Genomic DNA, 26,794 nt, shown 5'->3' with positions numbered 1-26,794 from the left:
ACAACTTGTGCTCATTTTATATCAGTGCATAATGACTATTAACTGACAAGTTAGAGTTTCTTTAGGAATCAGTGTTTTCATCCCATTTAATGAATGGAGGAAGGAAGCCCAGAGACGTAGGTAGGAGTGCTGAAGGGCACACAGGAAGCTAAGACAGTACCCCAGGCAGCACAGGGCAGTCATGGTTCCCACCCTGGTTTCCCTGCCCTGCCAATCCATCGTAAGAAATCTGTTTCCTGTGTCTGTACCATGCTGTGCTCAGAGCAAACATTCCATCCACATTGATTTCATCCAACAAATCTTTAGCTCATGTTTAGAGCCAGGTCTGCAGTTCAGGGAGCTTTCTCGCAAACAAACACAGCTTTTGGCCGTTGAAGGTTTGCGTTGCCTTTGGGGGTTCCTGGGTGAGCCTGGCTGCTGGAGAACATCATATCCCCACTCAGCAGCGTATCTTCCAGAAAGATATTTACAACCAAGTTTTAGGCTTGCTTTCTCATCTACATGAGATACCTGGCACCTTGTCACCTAACCCTCCATTACAACCGCTTTACAAAATGCAAAGCCCGGTGGTGGTCTTTTTTAACAGCTCTGGGCCTCCTCTCCAAGATGTCTCCTTGGGAAGAATACTTAACTGGAGAGTCCAGCCCCAGGTAAATCACAAAGATCAGAAAGGAGGGTGGGTAGAAATACTGGATTCCACTGCCACTGTCCCCAAGGAAATGCCTTGCCCGAAAAGGAAATGGAATGAGAGAGCCAGAGGCAGAGTGAGAGATGAAGGAATATCCTGAACTTTGAATGTCAGATCACTTGTTTGGGGTCAGTTCCAGTCACTGGGATTCATTGTTACCATTTCTAAAAGCAATAGATACTGCTCACAGGTGTTCATAGGTGCAAGGCGTTTTTAAGGCCTTTATATAAGGCTTAGTTCAAGCTTCATGCATCAAGGAGCAGACCCTGAAGACCCTGGATTTGCATCCTGGGTTTGTTCCTTCCTCTAGCAACGTGACCTTGGGCAAGTTCCTCACCCTCTCAGAGCCTCAGTTTACCCATCTGTAATAAAAAGTAATAAAATCTAAAATGAAATGGTAATAATAATACTTACCTCAGAGGTTTTAGTGAAGACTAAATAAGCTAATATATGTAAAGAACTCAGAAGTGTAACGGGCCCAGAGCAAACACCCAGTAAATGCTATTTGCCTTGCATTTAATCCTTAACAGTCCCCAGAGACAAATGTTATTGTGATCACCCTTACTTTTCAAAAGAGGAACTAAAGGCTCAGCAAGCTTAGGAATTTGCCCAAGAATACCCAGTGCTAAAGAGAGATGACAGCAGGTCTTGAACCAACTGATCCAATCTGTTCATTCATTCATTCATCCACTCATTCATTCAATATTTTGGGGGTGCCCACCATGTGGCAGGCACCGTTCTAGGAACTAGAAGTTCAGCATGAACCAAACAGAAAATGTTCCTGCACTTATAACTTTCACATTTTTTTGGTGGGGTACAGGGAGACAGAAATTGAACAAATAAATGAACAAAGTGTCAGTAGGACAACAGGTGGAGATGGATGCCAAGGTGAAAACTGGAGAGCTCTGTAAAGGTCAGAGAGCGCTGGCTAAAGAAGTCAGCTCAGCGGTAAGGGTGGAGGTGGGGTTGCTATTTTTAAAAGGATGGTCTTGGAAGGTCTCTCTGCCAGGTGAAAACTAAGCAGGGAACTGAAGGAAACCAGGCACTAAGCCTCGTTGAAATCAAGTGGAAGCAGGTTCCTTCTGGAGCCATGGGTGTAAGGTTCCGTAGCTGCCACCAGGGGTCCCCACCTCTATCTTTCCAGGAAAAATGCTGGGTGGGTGTCCCTGAGGCCTCACATCCCTCATCAGGGGCAAGTCATTCATCTCTGGTTCCTGGCCCCACCAGCCTGCCTCATCTGATTGGTCACTACCAAGAACATCTTCCTAAGCCACAGCTGGCTGCATAATAAATACGTAGTAATTTCAGGAAGACTTGAGTATTAAAATCCAGTTCCTCAAAGACCATCTTAAAGTCTGGCTTCCCACCACCACTTACTTTCCCACAATCCAGTGAAATCTGTGCATCTTCCAACAGTTGCTACCTCTTGGCTAAAGGCAGCTGGCTAATAAGCCTCCATCTAACAAGCCCTATTCTTCCTTGGCCATTCAGCACTGAGTGTCCCTAAGAAACCTCAGACTGTCTTTGGCCAAACACCAGTGGGAAAAGGGGGTGGGAGAGGAACGTTCATTCGCCTTTAAAGCAGAGTTCAGGTGTTTCAACCTCACCTTGACTGAACCTGCATTGGAAGAACTCTCCGTCTCACCAGGTCTGAGATCTTTGGTTCTCGACAGCCTAGGAAAAAAAAAAAAAAAAAAGACAATGCTGCATAATTCTTTTCCATATTATCTGTTCACATGATTCAGTTCAGATTCATACCTGACCACCCTTTCTGGAGACCAGTGCACATTCCCCAGGCTTTCAGAGGTAAGACACATTAGCCAAACTTGGACAGCTCACTTAGCAAAAGAGCATGCTGAGTTTTATCTAAATTGACAACCCCCTTTGAAGAACCCAAGTAGAATAAACACCTCTGTAGAGCTGCTCCCCCCAGGTGATATGAAACAATGGTAATTAATATATTAGGATTATCTGTTCACATAAATAGTATTGGCGAACTTAATCAATATAGAATAAAAGCCAAGGTCAAGGTTCTAAAATATAGCCCAGCATAGTGAATCACAAGGTTCTCATTTAAAACCAGACAGCTGTGTCAACCATCAATAAATATTGAGTAACTGATTCCTCCATGTCTCTGCAGCTAAGGCTCCTAAGGGTCCTTTGAGGGCAACTCAATGCCCAGTTTAATTTTTTTGAAGTCTCTCTTTCTTCACAAGTGAAAAGGAATCCTTCCCATCTCACTTTCCCAATCAAGCAGCCAACATTCGTCTAATTAGCAACCTAGGGAACTCTGCTTGTATTAATTTGTAAGAGAAGAGTTGACAAAAATCTCCAAGGACGTATGTAACACCGTTTCCATACTTAATGAAATCAAGAATAAGAGTCTGTGCTGGTGAGGATGAAACTTGCTCCTGGCTAAAGTCTAAAGTGATTTCTTCCTTTCACAAATCTTTCTTTTGTTCCTTTTCCCATGATTCAGGTTGTTGACAAACACTCAGAAGGGAAAGTGGAGGATTGAAGCAATTATCTGGATAATCTAGGTCAAGGATATGCTTTTCTTCCCAGGAAACAGCTAGATAACTGTGACCTGCCACAAAAAGGAGAGGGGCTGTTGACCTGGAGCAACTAGGGAATCAACTCAGCAAGAAACTATGCATGTCCACTCCCAAGTGGGGTAAGGTCCAAATCTCCCTATGCAACGTTCTATTTGTTCTGGTCCCCAACTACCTTTTAAAATTTACCTCCCAGATTCCAGGACTGATTCCCTTTTTGTTTACCATGATTCTTTCACGTCTGCCTACACCACCTTCCCTTTGTCTTCTAACTGGAATATCATCCCAACTCCTCTTTACCTCTATAAATCCTTCCCCGCTTCCCAGACAGGTTCCAGTGCTCTCTGCTACATGCAATTGTCTCTATTTCACTCCTTCTCGGAATATACACCACTCATTTGTTCTATAACTCTCCTTTGAATGTTCAAGCATTTACTGTCTTTTTAAGATGCTTTTAAACATCTTAACATCTCAAACCTCCCTCCACATAGGCTGGCAAGGATGATGTGTCTATTGCATTCTTTTATTTCTTGCACTAATTTAATATTGCATAGAGAGTAGATAAATGTAGCCATATAAATGCATTTTAATTGCTTCAAGTCTATGCTTGGGTTTGCATGTATAAAACTCAGCCTTGTCATCTTTCCTAAACTGCTCTGTTAACTACATCACTCTTCTTGATCACATCAAGACATTGTGATTAGGACAAGCAGGTCCTTTGGCAGTTCAAAAAAGAAGCAAATGTTTTATGGATGATTTCCAACCTAAGAGGAATGTATGGTTCCAGTGAGAACTTAAGAGAGAAGGCATTTTTCCAGGGGCTCAAAAACATGTATGAGAGCTACCAAAATGTCCAGCAACTCCATCTATTCCTACAGACTTCAAAATTATTTGCAAGTTACCTTTTATGCAGATGGGTTGTTTCCCCGACCACTCTCCATTCTGCTGGCAAGTTCTCATCTCATTGCCACTAAGAACATAGGAGTTGTTACAAAAGAAGGTCAAGACGGTGCCAATTTTTGCATAGCGCCCATTGATAAGCTCAGGGCCTCCTGTAATTTTCTTGTACCCATTGACCGGGCCCCCAGGGTCTGAGCAGTTTCTTTCTTCAAGGACTGAAAGTGGAAAGAAAAGGAGAGCTATTAATAGTCTGAAGCATTCCATTTTAGCATCAAATCTTTTCAAGTCTCATTGAATTAAAAATGCAGTGATACAGAGCCTGCTAACAATGGTACTCAAAGGAATTACTAAGAGAAAACTCATAATAGAAAAATGCATTCATTAGACATATCTTCCCCCTGCTTTTACAATTTATTCTTAAACTGAGAAGTGTTTCATCGCAGATACAAATAAATTTGACACTACAACAGTCTCTCATATAATCATGTTCATTTGTTTCTCAAACTGTGGGAGATGGCCAGGCCTGGACAAAATACACATTTTGCCTACGTTTTTATGATCAGTATACAAGGGTTATTGGTTTTCAGTGTTGTAATGTTATCTCCTTCGTTCCCTAAAGCTTAGGCAATTAAACCAGACTATTCAGTTTCTTATTTGTGTTGTACCCAGAAAGTAGAACAGATTCGAAACGAGTACATATAAAAATTTAGATTTTATATTTCATCTGCTGGAACATTAGTTAGAAGTTGTAATTAAAAAACACTAGAGGACAATATAAATTCAGAGATACAACAAATTCCTTTGATCTCCAAATATAACGTTCCATCTAAACATTTAACAATATTCATTACAAAGATATCTCTATTCTCTAATTCATGTTGCACAGCTACTTAGAGTAAAATTGGCATCACCAGCTATTCTAAGCACTGAACAAGATATTAGATATATCCTGGAAATATTCTATCAGCTAGATAACATATTTTTCTCAAATGGATTATGGCAAATTACTGAATATTACTTGCCTAAGGACACAGAGTAAGTCCCCTGAAGAATTCAACCTTTAATTACTGAGTTTGGGTACCAATCACTCTATCAGCCTCCCTAGTCTCTTTTTAATCATTTTTTTCTAAGACACAGGTTCATTCCTATAAAACTGTCCCCACACACAATACAATTATGCACTGGACATGTTTTACTTCCCATAAATGTCCCAGTTACCTTTCAAACAACTTACTTGCTTGCCTCCAGGCAAGAAATTAATGTCCATTCATATAATATTTCTACAATATTTGAGAACTAAAAATTAATGAATATTCCTCTGTGCAATTTGGAAAGGTTGCTAATATTGTCCAAGTTTCTGGTTTGTCTGCTCTAAGACTGCCTGTAGATCACATGACAGATGATCTCAATGACACTCTGTGTGTTTTGGGCTATGTACTTTGAGCAGTTTCCCTGAGGGTTGACTCCAAAGCCCCATTTTAAGTGTCAAAAAAGGACCTCACTGAGTGAGCTGTTTAAAAAATACCGAAATGGTTGCTTTGTGACCGCCTGGAGGGGTGGGATAGGGAGGGTGGGAGGGAGGGAGACGCAAGAGGGAAGGGATATGGGAACAGATGTATATGTATAACTGATTCACTTTGTTATAAAGCAGAAACTAATAATAAAAAAAAAAACAATAAAGGCCATGGAAAAAGAAAAAAAAATACCGAAATGGTATAGTGAGGGCAATGCACTTTTCTGAAGCTTCAAGTGGACTCAGAAAGTCCCCCAGTACTTATATTTCCAGGAATCCCTCTATGATGTGAGAGCAAGCATTCCATGTTGCTTCAGTGATGGGGCCACCTTCTTATAGTACAGACTCATTCAGTGCTGAACATGTAGCCCAGAAACAACCAGCAAGAGCCCACAGACTTCAACCATCTCAAAAACATGTGTTATACATGCAAATTTTAGAAAATGGAATTCACTGTCAACATAAAAATCAGGGCATTTGTCACAGAAATCTGTGTTCCTGGCTTCTGACAAAATTCAGTTCCGGAAACCCTGGGTCTGTATTCTCACACGGCAAGAATCAGCTGGTGTGGGGAGGAGCTCCCTGCCTGGACTGGACCACAGCCTTGCCTCGGCCACAGGCCCCCACCGACCAGTTGCCTGGCTCTGGCAGACAGTTGAATCGGTGGCCAGTTAGGCTATATCAAAGGGCTATGATTTGTGTAATTCAAGTGTAGCTCCTCATTCATTTTGAGCTTTGCTTGCTAGAGCTCATGGCCAAGAACGATCGGGTGATACTTAAGACCCATCCTGGAATACTGAAAGAAAATGAACTAGCCTCTAGTCACATCAGTCTCAGCAGAAGACAAGAAGAGGCTTCTACTGTAAGCCTAATCGTTGCATTTTTCTCCTCTTAGAAGTAAGTAGCTTCCTGGTCCAGTAGGCTCCCACTCCATGATCTCCTACGTGCAGGATTCTCATGGATCCTATTTCTATTACATTTCATGTGGGGTTTTTTTTTTTACATCTTTATTGGAGTATAATTGCTTTACAATGGTGTGTTAGTTGCTGCTGTATAACAAAGTGAATCAGTTATACATATACATATGTTCCCATATCTCTTCCCTCTTGCATCTCCCTCCCTCCCACCCTCCCTATCCCACCCCTCTAAGTGGTCACAAAGCACCGAGATGATCTCCTTGTGCTATGTGGCTGCTTCCCACTAGCTATCTATTTTACATTTGGTAGTGTATATATGTCCATGCCACTCTCTCACTTTGTCACAGCTTACCCTTCCCCCTCCCCATATCCTCAAGTCCATTCTCAAGTAGGTCTGTGTCTTTATTCCCGTCTTACCCCTATGTTCTTCATGACATTTTTTTTCTTAGATTCCATATATATGTGTTAGTATACGGTATTTGTCTTTCTCTTTCTGACTTACTTCACTCTGTATGACAAACTCTAGGTCTATCCACCTCATTACAAATAGCTCAGTTTCGTTTCTTTTTATGGCTGAGTAATATTCCATTGTATATATGTGCCACATCTTCTTTATCCATTCATCCGATGATGGACAATTAGGTTGTTTCCATCTCCGGGCTATTGTAAGTAGAGCTGCAATGAAAATTTTGGTACACGACTCTTTTTGAATTATGGTTTTCTCAGGGTATATGCCCAGTAGTGGGATTGCTGGGTCATATGGTATTTCTATTTGTAGTTTTTTAAGGAACCTCCATACTGTTCTCCATAGTGGCTGTACCAATTCACGTTCCCACCAGCAGTGCAAGAGTGTTCCCTTTTCTCCACACCCTCTCCAGCATTTATTGTTCCTAGATTTTTTGATGATGGCCATTCTGACTGGTGTGAGATGATATCTCATTGTAGTTTTGATTTGCATTTCTCTAATGATTAATGATGTTGAGCATTCTTTCATGTGTTTGTTGGCAGTCTGTATGCACAGCAAAGGAAACCATAAACAAGACCAAAAGACAACCCTTAGAATGGGAGAAAATATTTGCAAATGAAGCAACTGACAAAGGATTAATCTCCAAAATTTATAAGCAGCTCATGCAGCTCAATAACAAAAAAACAAACAACCACATCCAAAAATGGGCAGAAGACCTAAATAGACATTTCTCATGTGGGTTTAACTGGCAGGAACATTGGAGAGTTCTTGAGCTCTTGGATGTAATAAAGCTTCAGGACAATTCAGGTTCTTTCTTCCTCTCACTGAAGAGGCTTTAAAGGAACATTTAAAGGGAAACGGACTCAAGATATCCAAACAGGTCTGCCCGTGGCTGAGGAATTCTGCCATATTTCTATAATTCTTAAATGCCTATTCCTTTATAACGTGATATGTCTGAAATCAGGTCACATGCCTACATTCCCTGTAATATTTCTTTACTCCCAATCCCCAAAACAGCTATAATTAAATCAACGGTGCACCTTAAACTTGCTAAAATCTTAGAATGGAGAACTATTTATTTGGTTTTAAGTTGTGCTCATGAAATGTCACCAGGGTTGAGCTGAATGATGCTTCCAAGTGAGGGTTCAATGGAAGGTGAGATTATACGGCTGAAATTCAAGAGAAATTCAGACATTAGAAACAGATTCATAAAGGATTCAGATAATGTAGTTGTCTGACACTACTGAAAAATAAATAGACTGAATATTTTCAAGGAAATAAAAGACAAAATTGAGAACTTTCATAGAAAACTGAAAACCTTAAAAAATAGCCAAAGGAGAGGACTTCCCTGGTGGCGCGGTGGTTGAGAGCCCACCTAACGATGCAGGGGACACAGGTTCGTGCCCTGGTCCGGGAAGATCCCACATGCCACGGAGCGGCTAGGCCCGTGAGCCATGGCCGCTGAGCCTGCACATCCGGAGCCTGTGCTCCACAATGGGAGAGGCCACAACTGTGAGAGGCCCATGTACCGCAAAAAAAAAAAAAAAAAAAAAAAAATAGCCAAAGGAGAAATCTAGAACTCAAAAAGTTATAATGACATAAAGTAAAAATTCAGTGGCTGAGTTTAGTAGCAAACCGGATACAGTGTAAGGGGATTAACAAACTGAAAGATAACTTCAAAGAAAAGATTCAGAACAAACCCCAAGACTCAAAAAGGTGAAAAATGTAAGGAAAATGTAAGGATACAGTGAGGAGGTTAATAAATACGTGTAATTGGCATCCCAGAAGAAGAGAGAGAGAATGGAGCAAAACCAATATGTAAAGATATAATAATTGAAATTTTTCTGATGAAAGACATCAACCTACAGATTTACAAAGTCCCAAACCAGATGAATATGAAGAAAACTACACATAGACATATAATATACAACTTTTCAAAACCCAAACCAAAGAAAAACAATTTAAGGAGCCAAAGGGTTAAAAGATTGGAAAAACATCCTTTAAAATAATTACAGTCATTATCTCTGGCTTATAACCCTGAGAATGTTTTTTGCTTCTTTCTACTTTTTTTTAGAAGTTTTATAATCAGAAAATGCAGCCATAAAAGTTTATTATTTTTGTTGTTGTTTCTATTGTTATTATTTTTTAAAGTATCAGGCAAAATGGTTTGGGTCCTCCCCACTAAGCCTATAAATCTAGCATTAAGTCTTCATGCCTTTTTGTGTGTGTGTGTTCCCATACCCTCTCCAACCCATGCAAATCTCTTTACCATCTTGCATAATCACAGACTAATCCAACTTTCCATGAACTCAGATCCAAATGAGTTTTGTCACTAGACTCTGGTGGAAAAACAATGTTTTCCAGGATCAGATAGCTATAGGCTTAAATAATCATTTGGTCCTCAGTGTCCAGAATAAGCACACAGTAGGTGTTCAATAAATGTTTGTTTGTGGGTGGAAGGGATAAAGGCTAAAATGTATTCATTCTTCCACTTAATAAACCAGGGCCTGGGAAAATTAATTAATTTCTCCAAGACTTGCTTTTCTCATCTATAAAAGGAGATAATAACACTTTTCTGGCTGGGCTGGTTTTGAGGAGTAATTTAAACTACACATAGTCTCTAATTCCCTTTTTTGCCTTTATTTACAAAGCACCCTACTACCTTTAAAAATCAATTCCCCAAATTCATACACCTTAAAGAAAAACCCATAAAGGAATCTAAAGGCCCATTATTGGGTCTATTCAAGTATAAAGCAATATTTTTTGGCTTCTTGGTAATGCGATGGGCTTCCAGATCTGGGTCCAGTGTATTGACTCAGACTTCTGGGTACCAACCATGATCTCTGTACATTCATCTATTTTAGTCCTGTGTAATGAAGCCTTAAAATTATATTCCTATATCAAACATCTACTGGGCATTATTCTCTCTTCCTTCTGTACCCTCTCCTATGATGCTTTTGAAGAGAATTCTAAGACTTCCTCTATCCATCCTTTCCTCTCCCTGTTTAGACTTCTACCTGTTGGGTTCATAGAGCATCTGCGTCTCAAAAGAGCATCTCCCCAGGGTTAGATTTCCAAACTCCCTCTCTGTTACCCCTGTGGGTTCTCTGTTTAGAAACCTTTGTATCTCCCCACTGAACAGACTCATGATTCTTTTCTATTTGATTTTTCAAGAACTTTGTATTTCATTTCTCCTCAGTAGGATGGATGTTTTCACACAAAGCCAAATGAGAATTTAAAACATCTGCATCTCCGGTGTGAAGAAGCATCAAGCTCTTGCTTTTTGCTAAGTAAAATATTACATAATTAGTAATAAATAGCACATTGTCCTGTTACTTTTGGGACTCGGCCCAGGGATATGAACACATTAAGTTTAGCATGCCTTTACAGGCTATCTTTCGAACAAAATAGTACTTGGGATGCATTTCTATGGCATACTGTTTCAGATAAACATTTAAAGAAAGACCTTCCCTCGTTCTCTTTTTTTCTCAGGGCAACAGTATTAGGCAGTTCGCTGTGATACCACTTTACAGAGGAGATGCAATGGCTGTGGGATGGTTCTTGTAGTGATCACTACTGGTGCCCCATCCAGGTCTCCTTGTATCCTTTTACCAACTCAGCTTCTACATGTGTGCTTTGCTGCTGAGAGCTGGCACCTGCCACCTTCACAGGACTGCCCCTTGGGCATGGGCACCATCTTGCCCATATGAAGAGCTAAAAAAATGCCTAGATTTTTGTTCCCTCATGCCCACCCCAGGGTTGGCTGTAGCCAGTGACTGATGGGTGTGGAAGTACAAAAGCCCAACTCCTGTTTCTCGAGGTGTAATTTACACTTCCCAACATCCCACAGGATCAGGCTGTCTGGGAGTTCAGGTGAAATCACTCGTGCTGGGTTTTTTCCTCTTTCCTATTTTGCTTCTGCAATTCCCTTACTGGTTGATCCTGAGAGTACTTCCTTTAATAAATCATTTGGACCCAAATGTGGCTCAGGGTCTGGTTTGGGGAGAAACTAAGCTAAGACAGCTCTGCTGTCTTCTTAGCCCTGGGTAGCAGAGCCCCTCATGCCTCCCTAGGGCGACACTCCTGGGAGGTGATGAGACCCGAGAGAGGTTGTTATCTCAGCCCTGGGCATAGGGCCTTGTTTGCCTTTCAGCACTCCTGGGAGATCTTGGGGAGGATGACTGCAACTAGAAAGGCTGCATCTCATCAGAGTGTCTCCAACCTCATCAGAGGTTCTCCAGCCTCCACAGATATATCAGGCTCCAGCATCCCACCCCCATCCCCACCAGCAGGGCTGTTTTGACCTGAAGGGATCAAGACAATGGACTTCCCTAAGCTAAACAGTGTAGACACGGAATCCACCATCCAAGGATTCTCCCTGCTGATTTGGTGCTGTCTGTGGAAAGCCAGGGAGCTTTTTACAGCCCTGGGGTATAGAACTTCTCACGGGCCTGAATTATGGGTCTTAGATTTGAATTTAAGTTGATTTAAAGCAAATAAAGTTGTATCTTTTTCTCCCCTGATTGGTGCACGAAGATTCATACCCAATATAAAGTAGCTAATATGACCAGGTCCAGAAGGTCTATAAGAAATGGACACAATGATGAAGACGTCAGGGAGTATGTCAGGATAATGTAGAGACATTTTAAGGAAAAGTAGCTTTTTGGTGCACACAAATAATACCACTTTTTTGTGCCCTCTTGTCAGATCAACTATATTGACTATAAGAAAAGGAAGGTCACACTCTTCATCCCTAATTTAGGGAGTGGACCCACCTTCCCATTCCCCAAATAATCACAAAACTCAGGGAGCAGTTCCAGCTGTGGCAAGAAAACAGACCTCTTGCTCCATTATATTGCTCTCTACCAGTGTATCTCTGTTCACAAACTATCTTCTTATGAATGAGTCTAGAATTTCCCTATGATATACCAGACTTCAAGAATATTTGTCTTTTCCTTTGGTCTCAAAACTGTAAGTTCAAATTTGGAGACAACATCTAGAAAAAGCCCCTAAGAACCAAAGAATCCAATCACCAATTTGCCTTTTGGAAGTCCTGTAAGTCTCTCTGTAGAGAAAGACTGGTGAAGTGCTGTTGGCTGTCCATTTCGTTGATTAATTTTCTTGCACCACCTAGTGTTCTCCGTTGCTTGTTCTTGTCCCACTTCTAACTTGTTTTACTTTAATTATCATTTATACCCTGCTTGCTTTCAGGAATGGTTTGATGTGATTTACAAAACTGCACCTAAAAAAAGCATACTTTTTTCCTCTAATTTTATATTAATGATATATTTAGGGTAGCCAGAGAGCCACCTGAGCAAAAAACTAAGAGGACTACTCTGTTTCTTTAACAGGAGCTGGGTTTCAGAGCTGTAAAATTATCTTGAGAGTTCCATCAAGGGAAAAAGATCCAAAGTCAACAATATTCATTACCCCATTATCTAGCTGGCAGTGTGAGCTGGGGTGTTAGTCTCAATTCTTAACATACTCTTGGTATCCACCCTTTCTCACTCATCAAAAAGTCAAGGGAATAATTTATGACAGAATTAAAGTTCTGTTTGGAAAAGGCATTAACTTTCTCATTGGAACTTCCTTCATTCTGGAAACCCAACTTAATCTGAGACCAACACCCAGAGACAACCGTTGGACAGGCTTGCATCTCTTCCTCACTTCTTCCTATTCAGCTAATATCTGTGCCTGGTGCCTCTGGACCCGATATCTTTTACTTCCACAAAGGTCTCCCCCAACCAGGAATAATGACACCAACTGGTGATATAAACCCCCACTGAAAACCCTTTTTATCCCTGTCCAGCCAATGGAACCCTGCCGCCCTGATGTTTTCCAGCCTTCCAAAGTTGTGAATGAGACTATCCATGTGAAATTATACTTGGACTGCACACGCTGCTATTTGTTCATCTGGCAACACTTTGGAGGCTGAGGCTTACAATTAGCTATTTGATCTTAATCAGTATTGTCCTTGGCTTTGGGTACACTGTGTCTTTTGGATACCACTTTCCTGGTATTTGGATGGCCTATTTCATTAGACAGCTGAAACTCCCTGTGCCTAAGAGATGGGTCAGCTTCAAAAAATCCTCAGGAAATTCTGGTCTTTTTGTGGGGGTGGGATGAATTGGGAGATTGGGATTGACATATATACACTGCTATGTATAAAATAGATAGCTAATGAGAACCTACCATATAGCACAGGGAACTCTACTCAATGTTCTGAGGGTGACCTAAATGGGAAGGAAATCCAAAAAGAGGGGATATGTGTATACATACAGCTGATTCACTTTGCCGTACAGCAAAAACTAACACAACATTGTAAAGCAACTATACTCCAATAAAAATTAATTGAAAAAAACAAAACAAAAAAATGAACCTCTCACATCCTCATTTGGTAGAGCCAATGAGCAACCTACATAACTATAGAAACTTAGCTGTCTTCTACCTAGCCGATGTGCTCAGTAAATCCTCTTAGGGCTCCCACAAATCTCAGAAGGTTTCTGAGTCAGCTCCTGGGGATGGGGCTGTGGGGGGCGGGTGGGCAATAATACTAAACTACCAGGGGAGATGTCCCCCAAGGCGTCATGGTTAACTTTTCAAATATAAAATACATCCCAATAAAAATGGCCCAAACAAGGCAACACTATTCTGTTTAGCCTTGGGGATGAAGAGAATGACCTTGCGGAGGAGTCCTGAGCTTCTGAGAACATGTGAGTCCTAAGAGATCCTGCCAACTTAGTAATTCTCACCACCATCACCATTACCAATCAAAGGCCTTTCTAGAAAAAGTTGTCGCTGGGAAATGTACGGCATGACCACTCTCCTCTGCACCAGAAAAAGGCTAAGATAGGAATTGTTTTACAGTTCTGCCTAATGAAGGGGGAAAATATACCAAAGAGCCCTGCCTTATCTCCTCAGTGCCTGGTACCTAACAGACACTCAAAAATGTCTGGCTGGATGAATCTGCAAAGTGGGGAGGATAATAGTACCTACCCCAGGGGGATGTCGTGACAATGAAATGAGACAATGTCACATAAAGCACAGAGCTTGACCTATATTGAGAATCGTGAGAATAACTACCGTTGTAATTTTTAATACTTGGATACCAATAAGGATGTCTTGTGTTTTGCAGAGAGGAAGCTTTCACCTTCTGAAGCAGGGTGAGGGACAGGTAGTGAACACCCCACAAGGCAGGAGGCTTTAAGGAAAAGTGGGAACTCTGTAGCCTTTGTCAAGGGGTTGGAGTCAGTCTCAGGGTCTGTGACAGCAGGGATGTTTGTTTCCATCAGAAGTTAATTCTGCTTTGCTCTCAAGTTCTTCTACTCTTTGCATCTTCCTCCCACTTCCCTGCATGGGCATACAGTCCATCCCAGCTCTGATGGGTTACCTCTTAACCCAAAACCAAAATAAAATCCACCCCCTGCATTAAGTCCTGCCTCAGTGACCTCGTCTGCCAAAGCAAAAGCCAAGGGGCCCCCAACAAGGAGCAGGCAAGTGGAAGCAAAGTCTTAGTAAAACAATGGTGGACGTGGCCCATTCCACACTCAAGGGCACTCCACCCCACACTCTTGGAGACAGTCAGGCTGGAGAGTTGTTTAGGAGGCCTGACCTGTCCTCTTATTATTTGGCTGGAATGCCATCCATAACTAAAACAATTGCTGACTAGCAAAATGCATCCCTTATATACAAACCCCAGTCATCTTACTCTGAATGAGAAGAGGCAATGCCTTGGTTAAGGGGCCACAGGCGCTTGGAGCCCAGCAGAGTTAACACTAAAATGTCACTGGGTCTATGTAGACTCAGAATTACCAAGAAGGAATGATCCAAATGAAAAGGAAATTTTCCCCTAAATTATAAAAGCAAACAAACAAATACCTTGATAACTATACAAGGGCAGCTTCTACTGTGTTCAGTGACCTCTTTGGCTTTCCAGATCTAAATCCAAATGAGACAGCATCCCTCTAAACATGCTAAGAAGGATGGCAGAGATTCATCTCCAAGTTAGGGAGGGAGAGGAGATGGGAGGCTCAGGTATAGGGGATGTGTAAGAAGTAAGCAGTCCACTAGCCAGTCATCTTTCTGGACTCCTCCACTCTCTGAAGGCTCTGGGTTACCAAGTGCTGGTGGGTAACAACTACAGATTCCCCGGGACTGTTTTCCATGGAGTTATCCCTATACCCCTCATACCCTCTCAGGGCAGACTGTGTATTCTCTTTTCTACCCTGTTACTCTAATAAAATATGTAAGGGATGCTCTGGAGCTTTGGTTTCCTGCATAACCACAGGGGACTGACATACAGCCCACCCCATGTTAAATGAGTGACTATTAAAAAGTCCCATGAGAAAAAAAAAAGGAGGCTGACTAGATAACATGATGCTTGGGGCAACCTGCTCTGGAGTTTCCCAATCTAGTTCCCCCTGACATTCCTCCACTTATCACCTCTAACAGCCCCTTCCTGGCTGTTCTGGCTACAGAGACTCCCCGTCCATCATGGCAATGTTCATGTCTTCTCCTGGGATCCAGGGTTCCTTTATGACAATGGCACTGGCAGTATCTACTTGTCCTTTAAAACCCGATCTTTCTTGCCTGGATACTGGTGTAATGGTAGCAATACTTAGCATCTGGCAATGATTCAGGAGGAAGAGTTCACAGAGAAAACTTAGGAAGTCTTGTGAGAATTTTCTTAAACCTTAAGAAAGGTTTGTCATGATCATCTAGTTTGTAGAAACTAGTGCTGTTACCCTAAGCCCTTGTCTAGAGAATCCCTGCTTTCTGCCAAACTTTTAAATGGCCACACAGGGCCAAAAGTAGTAATAAGAATAACTGCTTCTATTATTCAATATAATAACATCAATATCAATATATAAGTGCCTTACATGGATCATCTCATTCCATCCCTGCCATCACCCCTAAGAAGAATTAGATAATATTCTCCTGGAATTTATAAGTGGCGAAACTGAGGCTCATAGGAGATGAATGACCTGCTCGAGATTTACTGGGCTGGTAAATTGCAGGCTTAGAACCAAACCAAAGTCTTTCTGACCAGAGTCCAAGCTCTTCACCCAGGATTGCATCATCTCACTGTGAACAAGGGTGCACCTGTCTTCCACATGTTAAGGATGAAATAGGCCTTTAGAACTGTAAAAAAGCCAGTGAAATCATTCCATTTTTACCATACCTCCCCTAAGAGATCTTACAAGAATTTGCATTAATTCCAGCAAACCTGAGGCACATTATTTATCTGTGATGGGAGAGGCAATTGCGACCCACTAGGGGTCTCAGTACATCCTCACTGCATCAGTGTTAATGTCTCCTTGAAAACCCCAAAGTTCCCAATCACTTATTCTGCTGAGAAACGTGGGTTGGCCCTTTGAAGCTCAAGTATAAAGTGTGCCTCTCATCCTGGGCTCTTTTCTTCCCAGTCCTTGGGACAGGCTAGTGGGAAACCTTCTGATGCTCCAAAACCCCAATGAATCCAGAGACACCATTTTTCTTTAATTGGTGGAAGCTGATTCGTGTTGTTCAAAGGTGCGTCAGAGCCCGCAGTATGAACATTGTGCCCCAAGATTCAGCCCGTTTCATCACCCTTCATTAGGATGCAGAGGGGAGACGCCAGCACCGTCAACTGGGCCAGAGGAACAAAAGGAACATGGAAACTGGAGCGGGGCAATGAATCCCTCGCTCTCCACTTTTTCAAAACAAGATTCCAACCGTTTACTCAAGAACTTATTTTGTCCTCGTGTTCCATACAAAGAAACAGGAAATTTCAGAGGGGAAAAAAAAGGGCTCCAGTTTCTTACATGGTGGCCCAGGGAGGTTGGGGTCATGGAGGGTGCTGGCAGGAGGTTAGCTTGGCCCTAAAGCTGAGGAGGGGCCACTCCCCTCTTTTTGTTCTCAGAAGAGTTCACCTGGGAGCAGGGGAATGTTGTTGCTCCTTGGAAAACAATTTGAGGAGAAGGCTGGGGTAGCCATCCTTGAAGGTTGTCCTCGGGGCTCTTGTACCCTCTCCCTAACCGCACAGGGCAAACCTGTGTTGACAGTATCTTATTCTTCATCTATTACAACACAAAATCTGAACAAGACATCTCCCCTCAGACCCACAGAATTCCTACTAAAATAAATCCATTTCCAGCTTGACAAGAATAGACCCTGGCTTCTGACCTGCAAGTTCTGATTCTTATTTTGAGGACTGGCATTTAAAATGGTTCATCTTGTAATCTGGTAAAACCTTTTGGTGGCCATTTTGACAGCAACTCCCCAAAGTTTAAATACGTGTACCCTTTGGACTAACAGTTCAACATCTAGGAATTTATCTTACAAAAATACCTCTACATGTGAGCAAAGAAACATATGTTAGGCTATTCATTGCAGCTTTCTTCATAACAGTAAAAATATTAAACGTGATATCAAGTCCATCTTAAGGGGTGGAGTGATTATATGATTGTATAGACACCCATACAATGGAGTCCTCAGCAGTCATTATTTTCCCCCATGAGGGAGACCAACAAGGAATGACCTGGAAAAAATATCTATGATATGAGCACGGAAAATAAAAAGTTGAAAAGTTGTATGCATACTTTAATCCACTTTTGTTTAAAACAGGGTTTCTCAACCTTGGCACTACTGATCTTTGGGCCAGATAACTCTTTGTGGTGGAGGCTGTCCTGTGTATTGTAGGATGTTTTGCAGCATCCCTGGCCTCTACCCACCAAATGTCAGCAGCACTCTCCCCCCTTGCTATTATGACAACCAATAAAGTTTCCAGTTTGCCAAAATTCCACTGGGGGTGGGAGCAGGGGACAAAATCTCCCCCAGCTGAAAACATATAGACAACCTAGGTTTGCATGTCATAGAAAAAGTTTGGAAGGATACTCACCTAGTTGTTAACAGTGGTTCCCCTGGGAACCGGGATTGGTGAGGGAAAACAATGTTCTCTTTTTATTTTATACACCTCTGTACTGTTTGATTATTTTTACAAGTATATATTTCTTCTGTAGTTTAGTAGAAAATCTATTTCTATTCCACTCCCACTCACCGACATACACATACACAAAGAATATAAAGAGAATAGCTCATATCAAGAGGCAGTCAATCGGGACTCTCTAGAAAAGAGAGACAGGTGGGCTTTACCTGGGAAGGGAAGCCCTCTGGGAGGACTTGATAATGAGACAGGATGGTAACCACAGCTCATCAATCCATCATCTGGAGTCTCATCAAGCCAGGTGGTGAGAATGGTGTTAGAGAGATTGTGAACAACGTGGGAAATGAGGAATTCTGGCCTCTGGTTTTCAATTTGACCGAGATCGGTGTCTTGCACCCTGTACTTCAAATCCTTCATTTGCTTAAAGGATCATCTACCTTTCCACAAAACCTTTAGGAGAGCAGTGCATTAAGGCAGCAACTATGAAGCAGTACCTCATCAGATTTGGTACTACATAAACAAAAGATGGAATTCTCATTAATATTGGCTTTGGCGCTTTTTTTTTTTTTGTGGTACTCGGGCCTCTCACTGTTGTGGCCTCTCCCATTGTGGAGCACAAGCTCTGGACGCGCAGGATCAGTGGCCATGGCTCACGGGCCCAGCCGCTCTGCGGCATGTGGGATCCTCCCAGACCGGGGCACGAACCCGTGTCCCCTGCTTCGGCAGGCAGACTCTCAACCACTGCGCCACCAAGGAAGCCCGGCTTTGGCGCTTTTAAAGCCATTTTTAAAAAAATCTATGCCTAGTCCAATCTGGACAATTTAGAATTTGGAGAATCCCAGAATGCTTCAGTTTCTTAATTTTGAAAGAATTTCCTCCAGGGAGGTTTGTTTGGTTTTTTGATATACTCATGAGAAAAACAATAAAGTAAAGCTTTTTTTTTTTTTCTTTTCTCTTTTTCTAGATGATAAGACTGCTCAGGCAAAATGGTTAACGTTTGTTCAGAAATTACAAGGTAAACTGCCACAGCCAATTGTGATCATTCCCTCACTGAGTTAGTTGGAATTCATGCTGAATTTCCTAAAAGGAAAAACAGACCTAAATCTTACAGAAAATAATCAAACATTTGGTCCCCTACATTGATGCTAGCAAATGGCATATCAGATATCCACCACCAATATCTTCTCCCAGTCACAACTATAGGGTACTGAGGAAATCACGGTTTTTGAACAACATTTTGTAAAGTAGCTAGGAAGAATTCTCTTGTCCATCTATGCTGATGTTTTGAGACTGAAAGTGATTTGAGACTGAAAGTGATTTGAGACCAAAAGTGATTTGAGACAGTTTTTCAACCAAGCTATGAATCAGTTCATAATGACATATTTTACATTTTTTTCATCATGGTTAATTGTTTTGTTTTGTTTTGGTATTTTGCTGGATAGAATAACAATGATGAGCAGTCCTTTTTTGGCTCAAAAGCTACTCATAAATATTTTACTCACAACTTTTGGACCAATTTCCTTCCCCCCCTCCACCCCCACCCCATGATTTGACCCAGCTTCTTAAAGGCATTTTGACTAATTTGGTGATGTTTTACTGAACTCCAATTTTACCTTTATTTATCAAAGCTCTAATATCGTACAGTTAGTTCACCAAGAATTTAAGCCTTCCTTTTTTGTTCCCCCTCTGCATCTAAAGGGTAGAGCTCAAGATTTGCCATTGTCAAGACTCCAGAATCACTCTATATACAAATTCTTGAAACAAAGGGAAAGTAACATTTCTCTTCTCCACCTTGCACACAACCCAGTGAACTTAAACAAGGCAGGAACCACAAAGCAGAACATCATTTTCTAAGAATCCGGCATAATCACACTCAGGTCAGCTGTGCCAGCCCAAAGCAAGGAGTGCTTTGAGTAGAATGAAATGTACACTCAAGGACACACTACCGAAACTGGCTTCTGTCTACATTGTTTGCAAGGCAAGTTCATGAAAGTAATTGAAAAAAATGCATGAACTTTATAGAATGCTGTCAGACCAGGCCCCTTATATATAGGATGACCCCAGAGTTACCCGTGCACGCTAGTTAGAAGTGATGGTAGCAAACACTGCTGGTGCTCTGTCCTTGGATGCCCTTTATCTTCTCTCCCCTGCCCAGTCTACGCTGTTTTACTTCCAATGGCCTGAACCTACCAACTCTTCCACTGCTCAAGGGTTATTGGAACCCCTCTGGCACACGCGTAGAAACTTAGGCATGTCCTGCTCACCCAAGGCAGCCCTTAGCCAATCACCGATTGCAGCTGGGCTCTGAAAGCCCAGCTGCCTTGCATTAAAGCCAGGACACAGTCTGAGATGTACTTCACATTCCAGATTCTATTGCCTGTTAACACTAAGGCTGGGATTTTGCCTGAAACCATGACTCTGCTTGGCTTCCTTCCCTTCTGGCCCAGCTTCCCCACCCCCTTACCAGCTTCTCCTGGGGTCATGTCCTCACACATTCGCATGTCAGGATTTGCTTCAGGGGAACACTGCCTAGGTCATTAGCTGCCCTCCTTGGCTTTCCCCAAATTTTGATTCCTCTTGTTCTTCCAAACGTCTCATTCCATGTTGACAGCTGCAGTTTGTGGCACCTGTTTTAAGTCTCAAACTTCTGTTAGGACATACACAGGGTCTTGGTTACCAGAGACCCTTGATAGGTGATTTCTAGTCATAGTGTTTAAGTTCCTCTCTGCCAATGGCACAGTCCTGGTACTGCACCACTGGGCTGGATGTCACCTGATGCTGCCGTAGGCAGTGGTCAGCGTTTGTACCCTTCCCCAGGGCAATGGATTTGCCCTATCAGATACACGTTCTAGCTTCTCTCCTCTGGCAGAAGTTTGAGTCTAATATCGAAGAAGAGCCATGATCTGCCTTTCAAGAACATGAATTAGAAACTTCTACCTCCTTCTGAGTGAGTTATTTCTTTGTGTTTGTTTCTTCTTATTTCTGCTGTTTGGTTGAACCAGGGTTAATGAGGGCTACTGTAACTGAGCAGGACCCGATGGACCCTTCCCGGGACAGACTCCTCCCCCATATCCTCCGCTGTGGCTCCTCTCTGAAATACCTAGATAATAGTATCTGGTGCACATTTCCTGAGTTGTTTTACAGATGCTAAAACCACCACCAAGTGGAAGAAATTAACTACTTGATGATCATGGGCATGTAGCTCCCAGACCTACTGGCACCTAAGGACTGATCATGTTAATCCTTCTGACGCCACTCTGTTACCTCACCATCAACTGATCAGAGAATTGTGCACGAACTGATCACATACTCTGTGACCCGCCCTCCCTCACCTGGCCTTTAAAAATGCTTTGCTGGGCTTCCCTGGTGGCACAGTGGTTGGGAGTCCGCCTGCCGATGCAGGGAACACGGGTTCCTGCCCCGGTCAGGGAAGATCCCACATGCCGAGGAGCGGCTGGGCCCGTGAGCCATGGTCGCTGAGCCTGCGTGTCTGGAGCCTGTGCTCCACAACAGAAGAGGCCACAACAGTGAGAGGCCCCCGTACAGCAAAAAAAAAAAAAAAAAAAAAAAAAATGCTTTGCTGAAACCCTTTGGGAAGTTCTGGCTTTTCCTAGCCCTAGCTGTCCTGGACTCCTTGTAGGGTGCCCTACAATAAATACCACACTTTCCTTCACCACAACCCGGTGTCAGTAGATTGGCTTCACTGCACGTGGGTGAGAAGACCCAAGTATGGTTTGGTAATACTACTATGGTTCTGCTTGTGACTTCTGTCTGCAAGAACTGGAGAGTGTGGGTGACTCAATGGGACAGCCAGGATACAGCTCAGGCAGGAGGTGGGACTTGAGTGGTGACAGCAGAAGGGGAGCCGTCCTAGAGAACGATGTGTGGAATTCCACAGCTGGCATGACTCCAAAATTTGGATGATGGGATGGACAGAGAGTTCAGACTCTGGGCCTCAGGTGTGCGTATGGTGGTGGCTTTCTACTGTTGACACTTTCTCACTGTGTTTGAGTTCAGAATATTATTCAAGGCCACTGAAGGCATATCTTTTTGAGAGGTATTTGCAGCAGTTGAGGACAAAACTGGGTGGTTCCAGACATCCTGACTCAGAGGTAGCCCAGCCCTCTTGAGATCCACTCAATGCCAAAGCCCACATTATCCATCATCTTGGAGGGACCATGGTAGACAGCAGGGAACAACACCCCTGGCAAGCTCCCCAAACCCTCTCCACGCCAGCCCCACGTGACACCTTAACTCCCACTCCAGAGGCAAACTCACGATTTTCACAGTGCTGCCCGGTGTAGCCTGCCAGGCAGGCACACTTGTAAGATCCGGTGTTGTCAAGAAGGCAAGTGCCATCATGGAAACAAGGCGACGAAGAACATGCTGTAAGAGAAAAGGCAGTTTCTCTCAGTGCCCCTGTGCAGTGAGTCAGTTTCTTCAAGCCTCCAGTCTTTCACTTGTTTTTCAGTCTTCTTGCAATTTTTTAACTCCTTTTATTGATATCATGTTACCATTGTTTGAGGTTGCCTAAAACAGCTGCTCATGAATCAAATGTTGCTGATGTTCTTTGATGTTTTCCAAGGCCCCAGAAGTATGCTCTAGACACTTAAGAGTCTGAGACAACACACACAGGCGCACCACACAATTAAAGCAGAGGCCTGCTTCACCCCCTCCTGTAGGGGCTCCGTGGGAGACAGCAGCCTTGGGTAATAGATCATCTTTATTTCCAAGGAAGCTCAGTATCCGGGATACTGGGGGAAAGGAACTGGAAGATGATCTTCATGACACTAGTGAAAGTGTACTCAAGAATTTTCAAACACGCATTCTGTAAACAGTAGTCCCTTGAGATACTGAGAGTTAAGATCTCAGATATGGTGGGGAAATGCTACTGGTGTTAAATGATAATTAACCAGATTCTCTACTGCAGAACTTCTCCGAACATTCCACATTCTAAGGCGCATTGTGAATTTCTAAGAATGCACATAATGTTCCACCTTTCATAGGCTTATCTGACCTGAGAGACTGCATTTTACAGAGTGTCCTGGGGACTATTTTTCTACAGAGAACACTTTGGGAAACACTAGTCTGCTCATTACCCACCAATTCCACATTCATTTACCCTGGTGTAGAAATGTATCACTCGGCCAAGTTCAACAAACCCAAATTGAGAGCTTGCTCTGTGTAAGGCACTGGAGGGATACAAAGATGAACAGGACGGGGCTTCCCAGGTGGCGCAGTGGTTGAGAGTCCGCCTGCCAATGCAGGGGACACGGGTTCGTGCCCTGGTCCGGGAAGGAAGATCCCACATGCTGCGGAGCGGCTGGGCCCATGAGCCATGGCCGCTGAGCCTGCGCATCCGGAGCCTGTGCTCCACAACGGAAGAGGCCACAACAGTGAGAGGCCCGCGTACCGCAAAAAAAAAAAAAAAAAAAAAATGATGAACAGGAGCTCCCACTCACCAGATCAGAGCCTTTCTAAGAAGAGTAGGCAGTGAGTATAAACTGAAGCATGATTCAGTTAGTGTCAGAAAAGAGAGAAAGTGCTAGAAGACATTCAAAAAAAGGCAAAGCCACAGCCCATCAGAACAAGGGAAAAGGCTTAACAGGGGAGGAGAAATCTGATAGGGCCTCGAAGGGTGGGACTTGATGGGCAGGAGTTGGGAGGTGGGTTTAGTCAGAGGGAAAAACTTGAGCACAGGCGGGACGCTTAGGGTGTTTGAGGAACGGGAAGAGCTCTGTCTGACTGTTTGACAATGGAGACCAGAGTTTCCCAGAGTTCTCCAGGGGAGGTTGAAGAAGAGACCCTCCTAACTCTCCCCTCAGTCACAGGGACACAAGCTGGCGAGCCACTGCTGCCCCCAACGGCTGACTGCCATAAACACCCCCAGATGTATCTCAGCCTCAGCTGGTAGGGCGTCACCGAGGGGCAAGGATTCAGCCACAGGCCGACCACACCACAGCAGCAAAGCTTCTAGAACTCCCAGGCTCTGAGCAGCTGCAGAGGAGACTGACATCCCTGAAGGAGGCAGTCACACAGAAGCAACTGCTGAGAGCTCCTGTGGGACCATTCTCCGCGGGAGGAGGCTGGGGAGGGTGGGTTGTCTGCCGGTCTTGCTGAAAGGACAGGGCTGATGCCACTACTGCCCGCCTCCCTTCCTGAGACTTCTGTATCACACCTTCCATAAGGAAGCTATAATGGTCAATTGCAATTTTTAAAATTCAGTATTAAAAAAATAGAACTTCCAGCTCGAGTTTATTTTGTAAAACCCGATGCAATCCAATCTCTGAGGACTGAGCACTTTGTTCATTCTGGCCGAACCCTACTTCCTAATATGAACAGGACAGGAGGTGAAGTCAGACTCAGAGTTACTCATAAAGTATGTGGCATTTCCTATGTAGTTTAAGACTTTGAACACCTATTTGAAAGATGAGAAAGGGAGGCTCAGGGCAGGCCTGGGGCAAGGCGGCTACTGAGGGCTTCCTCTGTACCAGACACTGTGCTAAGCTCTTCATCTGTTCTGTCTTCCAGCACCTCCTTAACAGAGCAGGATCTAGGGTTATGTCCTTATTCACTGATTAGGAACATGAGGCCCAGAGAAGTAGAACTTGTCCAAGCCACACGGCTTAATCTGCTAGGGACCAAAGCTAATGCTCTTAACCATGAGAGCCCCTAATAGAAGCTCTAGAGCCAAACTGTACAGATCCCTGGTTGCATCCCCAGAGCTGTGCAACCACAGACAAATTACCTGGTCTCTCCGTGCTGCAGCATCTAAACAGGGGAGTTAATAATTCTTAGCTCTGGTCCTAGTGAGCGTTTCTGAAATATCCCTTGCCATTTCTCTCTACCTTTTTTTTTTTTTTTTTTTTTTTGCGGTACACGGGCCTCTCACTGTTGTGGCCTCTCCCGTTGCGGAGCACAGGTTCCGGACACGCAGGCTCAGTGGCCATGGCTCACGGGCCCAGCCGCTCCGCGGCATGTGGGGTCTTCCCGGACCAGGGCACGAACCCGTGTCCCCTGCATCGGCAGGCGGACTCTCAACCACTGCGCCACTAGGGAAGCCCCTCTCTCTACCTTCTTAATGTGCAGGTTGCTTCTGAGAACCCAGCACGCTGGGTTTAACAAGGCTGGGCAGGGAGAAGGGGGTACACAGAAAGGAATGTTTGTCTGGAGCACAGCCATAAAATGCGACATTTGTCTCCCTGGCCTTTACCTGTGATCTCCTCAAAGATGGCGTGGAAGCCGTCAAAGTTCTTGGAGCCGTCTGAGTGGAAGAGGACGTGGAGCGAGGAACCCGTGCTTCGGATGGGAGCTGGCCGCTCGTTGCCACAGAAACGCTTGATGATCTGACTGTCGCTGCTGTCCCCGTCACGGATCTCCACATAGTCATACTGGCACATGTAGTCGAACTCCAGGCTCAACATGACAATCCTGTGGGTGGAGAGGGTGACAGCAGGAAACGGGTGGGCCCCGGATAGTCCTTACACCCCTGGGCAAGTTCAAGGCCAGATGATAAACAAGTCTCTTGAAGAGTGGTGCCATTGGCCTGATGTGATAGGACAATGGTCCTGGAGGACTTGAGGTCAGATACGTTTCTTTTAATGTGTGTAGGTAGGTATTCTGTGTGCAGGTGTGTGTACGCACATGCCCAGGTTAGGGGGGCGCCACAGTCCATTCAGAGAATCTCTGCACACACTGGCTCCTCTTCCAGGAGCACTTCTCCTCCCAGGCTGCGCGCCTGGTTCTTTCCTATCCTCGGGTCTCAGCTTAAATATTCTCTCCTCAAAGAGGCTTCCCTGACAACTCTTTCTAAAGGAGATCCATTGTTTTCTTCATAATGCGTAGATACATTTTAATTTCTCATATTTATCTCCTTGACTTTGTGAGTGTGTGTGCATGCCTGTCTCCTCCCCTTGACTGCAAATTCCTCGAGGGTAGAGTGTGACATCTGTCTTATTCTACCACTGTTTGCTTAGTGACTAACGCAGTGCATGGCATATAGAGACAATAAACAAATATTGCTGAATAGATGACAATGGATACTCTATCGTAATTTTACAATGGGAGAGTGGAAAAGAGTATGTTGTCTTGTAAGACCAAGTAAAGGAAAAAACTCTCTGCACACTCTTCTGTCTGACGGAAGGATCATAAGATAATTATTCTCTTGGTAACAATACTTGCCCCAAAGAGTAGAAAAAGCAGCACCATATCAAAATTTCAGAATTGAAAGAGATCTGATATATCTGTGATTACCTTAAAGGGGTCTTGGGTTTGGAAATACTGGGGTGCAGCAGATCAAATAAGCAGAAGGTAACCTTAAGCTCCCATTTCCAAGAGATAAGAAGAGAGGTAGTCACATCCCAGGGCAAGAGAGGAAAAGACATTTTTTAGAAGATTCCCAAGGGAATGCCTCAGTATCAAGTTCACAAAATGTACCTCTGTATCTTGTCCCTCACGTTTTGGAGAAGTTAGGAATAGACAGAAGAGCTCAGAACTACAACCTGAAAAGTTGGGACCTGTGCTATTTCTACCACCTTGGGTAAAAACTTCAAGTGACAGAGTTAGAGAACAATCAGGATATTCTAAATGCTCTTAAAGGTCTTACTGAAAAAGAAACCCAATCACTGAGTATGCTTAGTGTTTATTTTTCAAAAATTTTTATCACAAAATCTTTTGCTAGGGAGTGTAAGTCCTATTAACCATACTTTGTGAAACATGCTGTAGCATGTAAGGATCTGACTTCTCATCCAGATGCCACCACCAACTCACTGTGAGCCTTGAGCAATCACCTCCTTCTCTGGGCTTTGGTATCTTAGTCTAAAAAGGGTAGGAGG

General features: G+C 43.4%; 1 protein-coding gene across 3 annotated transcripts in view; it reads right to left on the bottom strand.

The window, feature by feature from the left end:
- PAMR1 (peptidase domain containing associated with muscle regeneration 1) overlaps positions 1-26,794 on the bottom strand; it is a gene marked incomplete at both ends in the record, with an annotated part of 72,633 nt that overhangs the window by 3,986 nt on the left and 41,853 nt on the right. Inside the window, 4 exons of one of the 3 annotated variants that reach the window (XM_079708205.1) lie at positions 2,296-2,362; positions 4,143-4,379; positions 22,203-22,346; positions 25,174-25,391. In XM_079708205.1, the coding sequence (XP_079564331.1) occupies positions 2,296-2,362; positions 4,143-4,379; positions 22,203-22,346; positions 25,174-25,391 (666 nt within the window). The remainder of the gene's footprint in view (positions 1-2,295; positions 2,363-4,142; positions 4,380-22,202; positions 22,347-25,173; positions 25,392-26,794) is intronic. The other 2 variants (XM_079708206.1, XM_079708207.1) reach the window with 2 other exon arrangements.

Source organism: Hyperoodon ampullatus (genome assembly GCF_949752795.1).
Source record: "Hyperoodon ampullatus genome assembly, chromosome: 7".
NCBI lineage: Eukaryota > Metazoa > Chordata > Mammalia > Artiodactyla > Ziphiidae > Hyperoodon > Hyperoodon ampullatus.
Note: the sequence above shows the minus strand (reverse complement) of the source record. Positions and strands in the feature narration are given on the sequence as shown.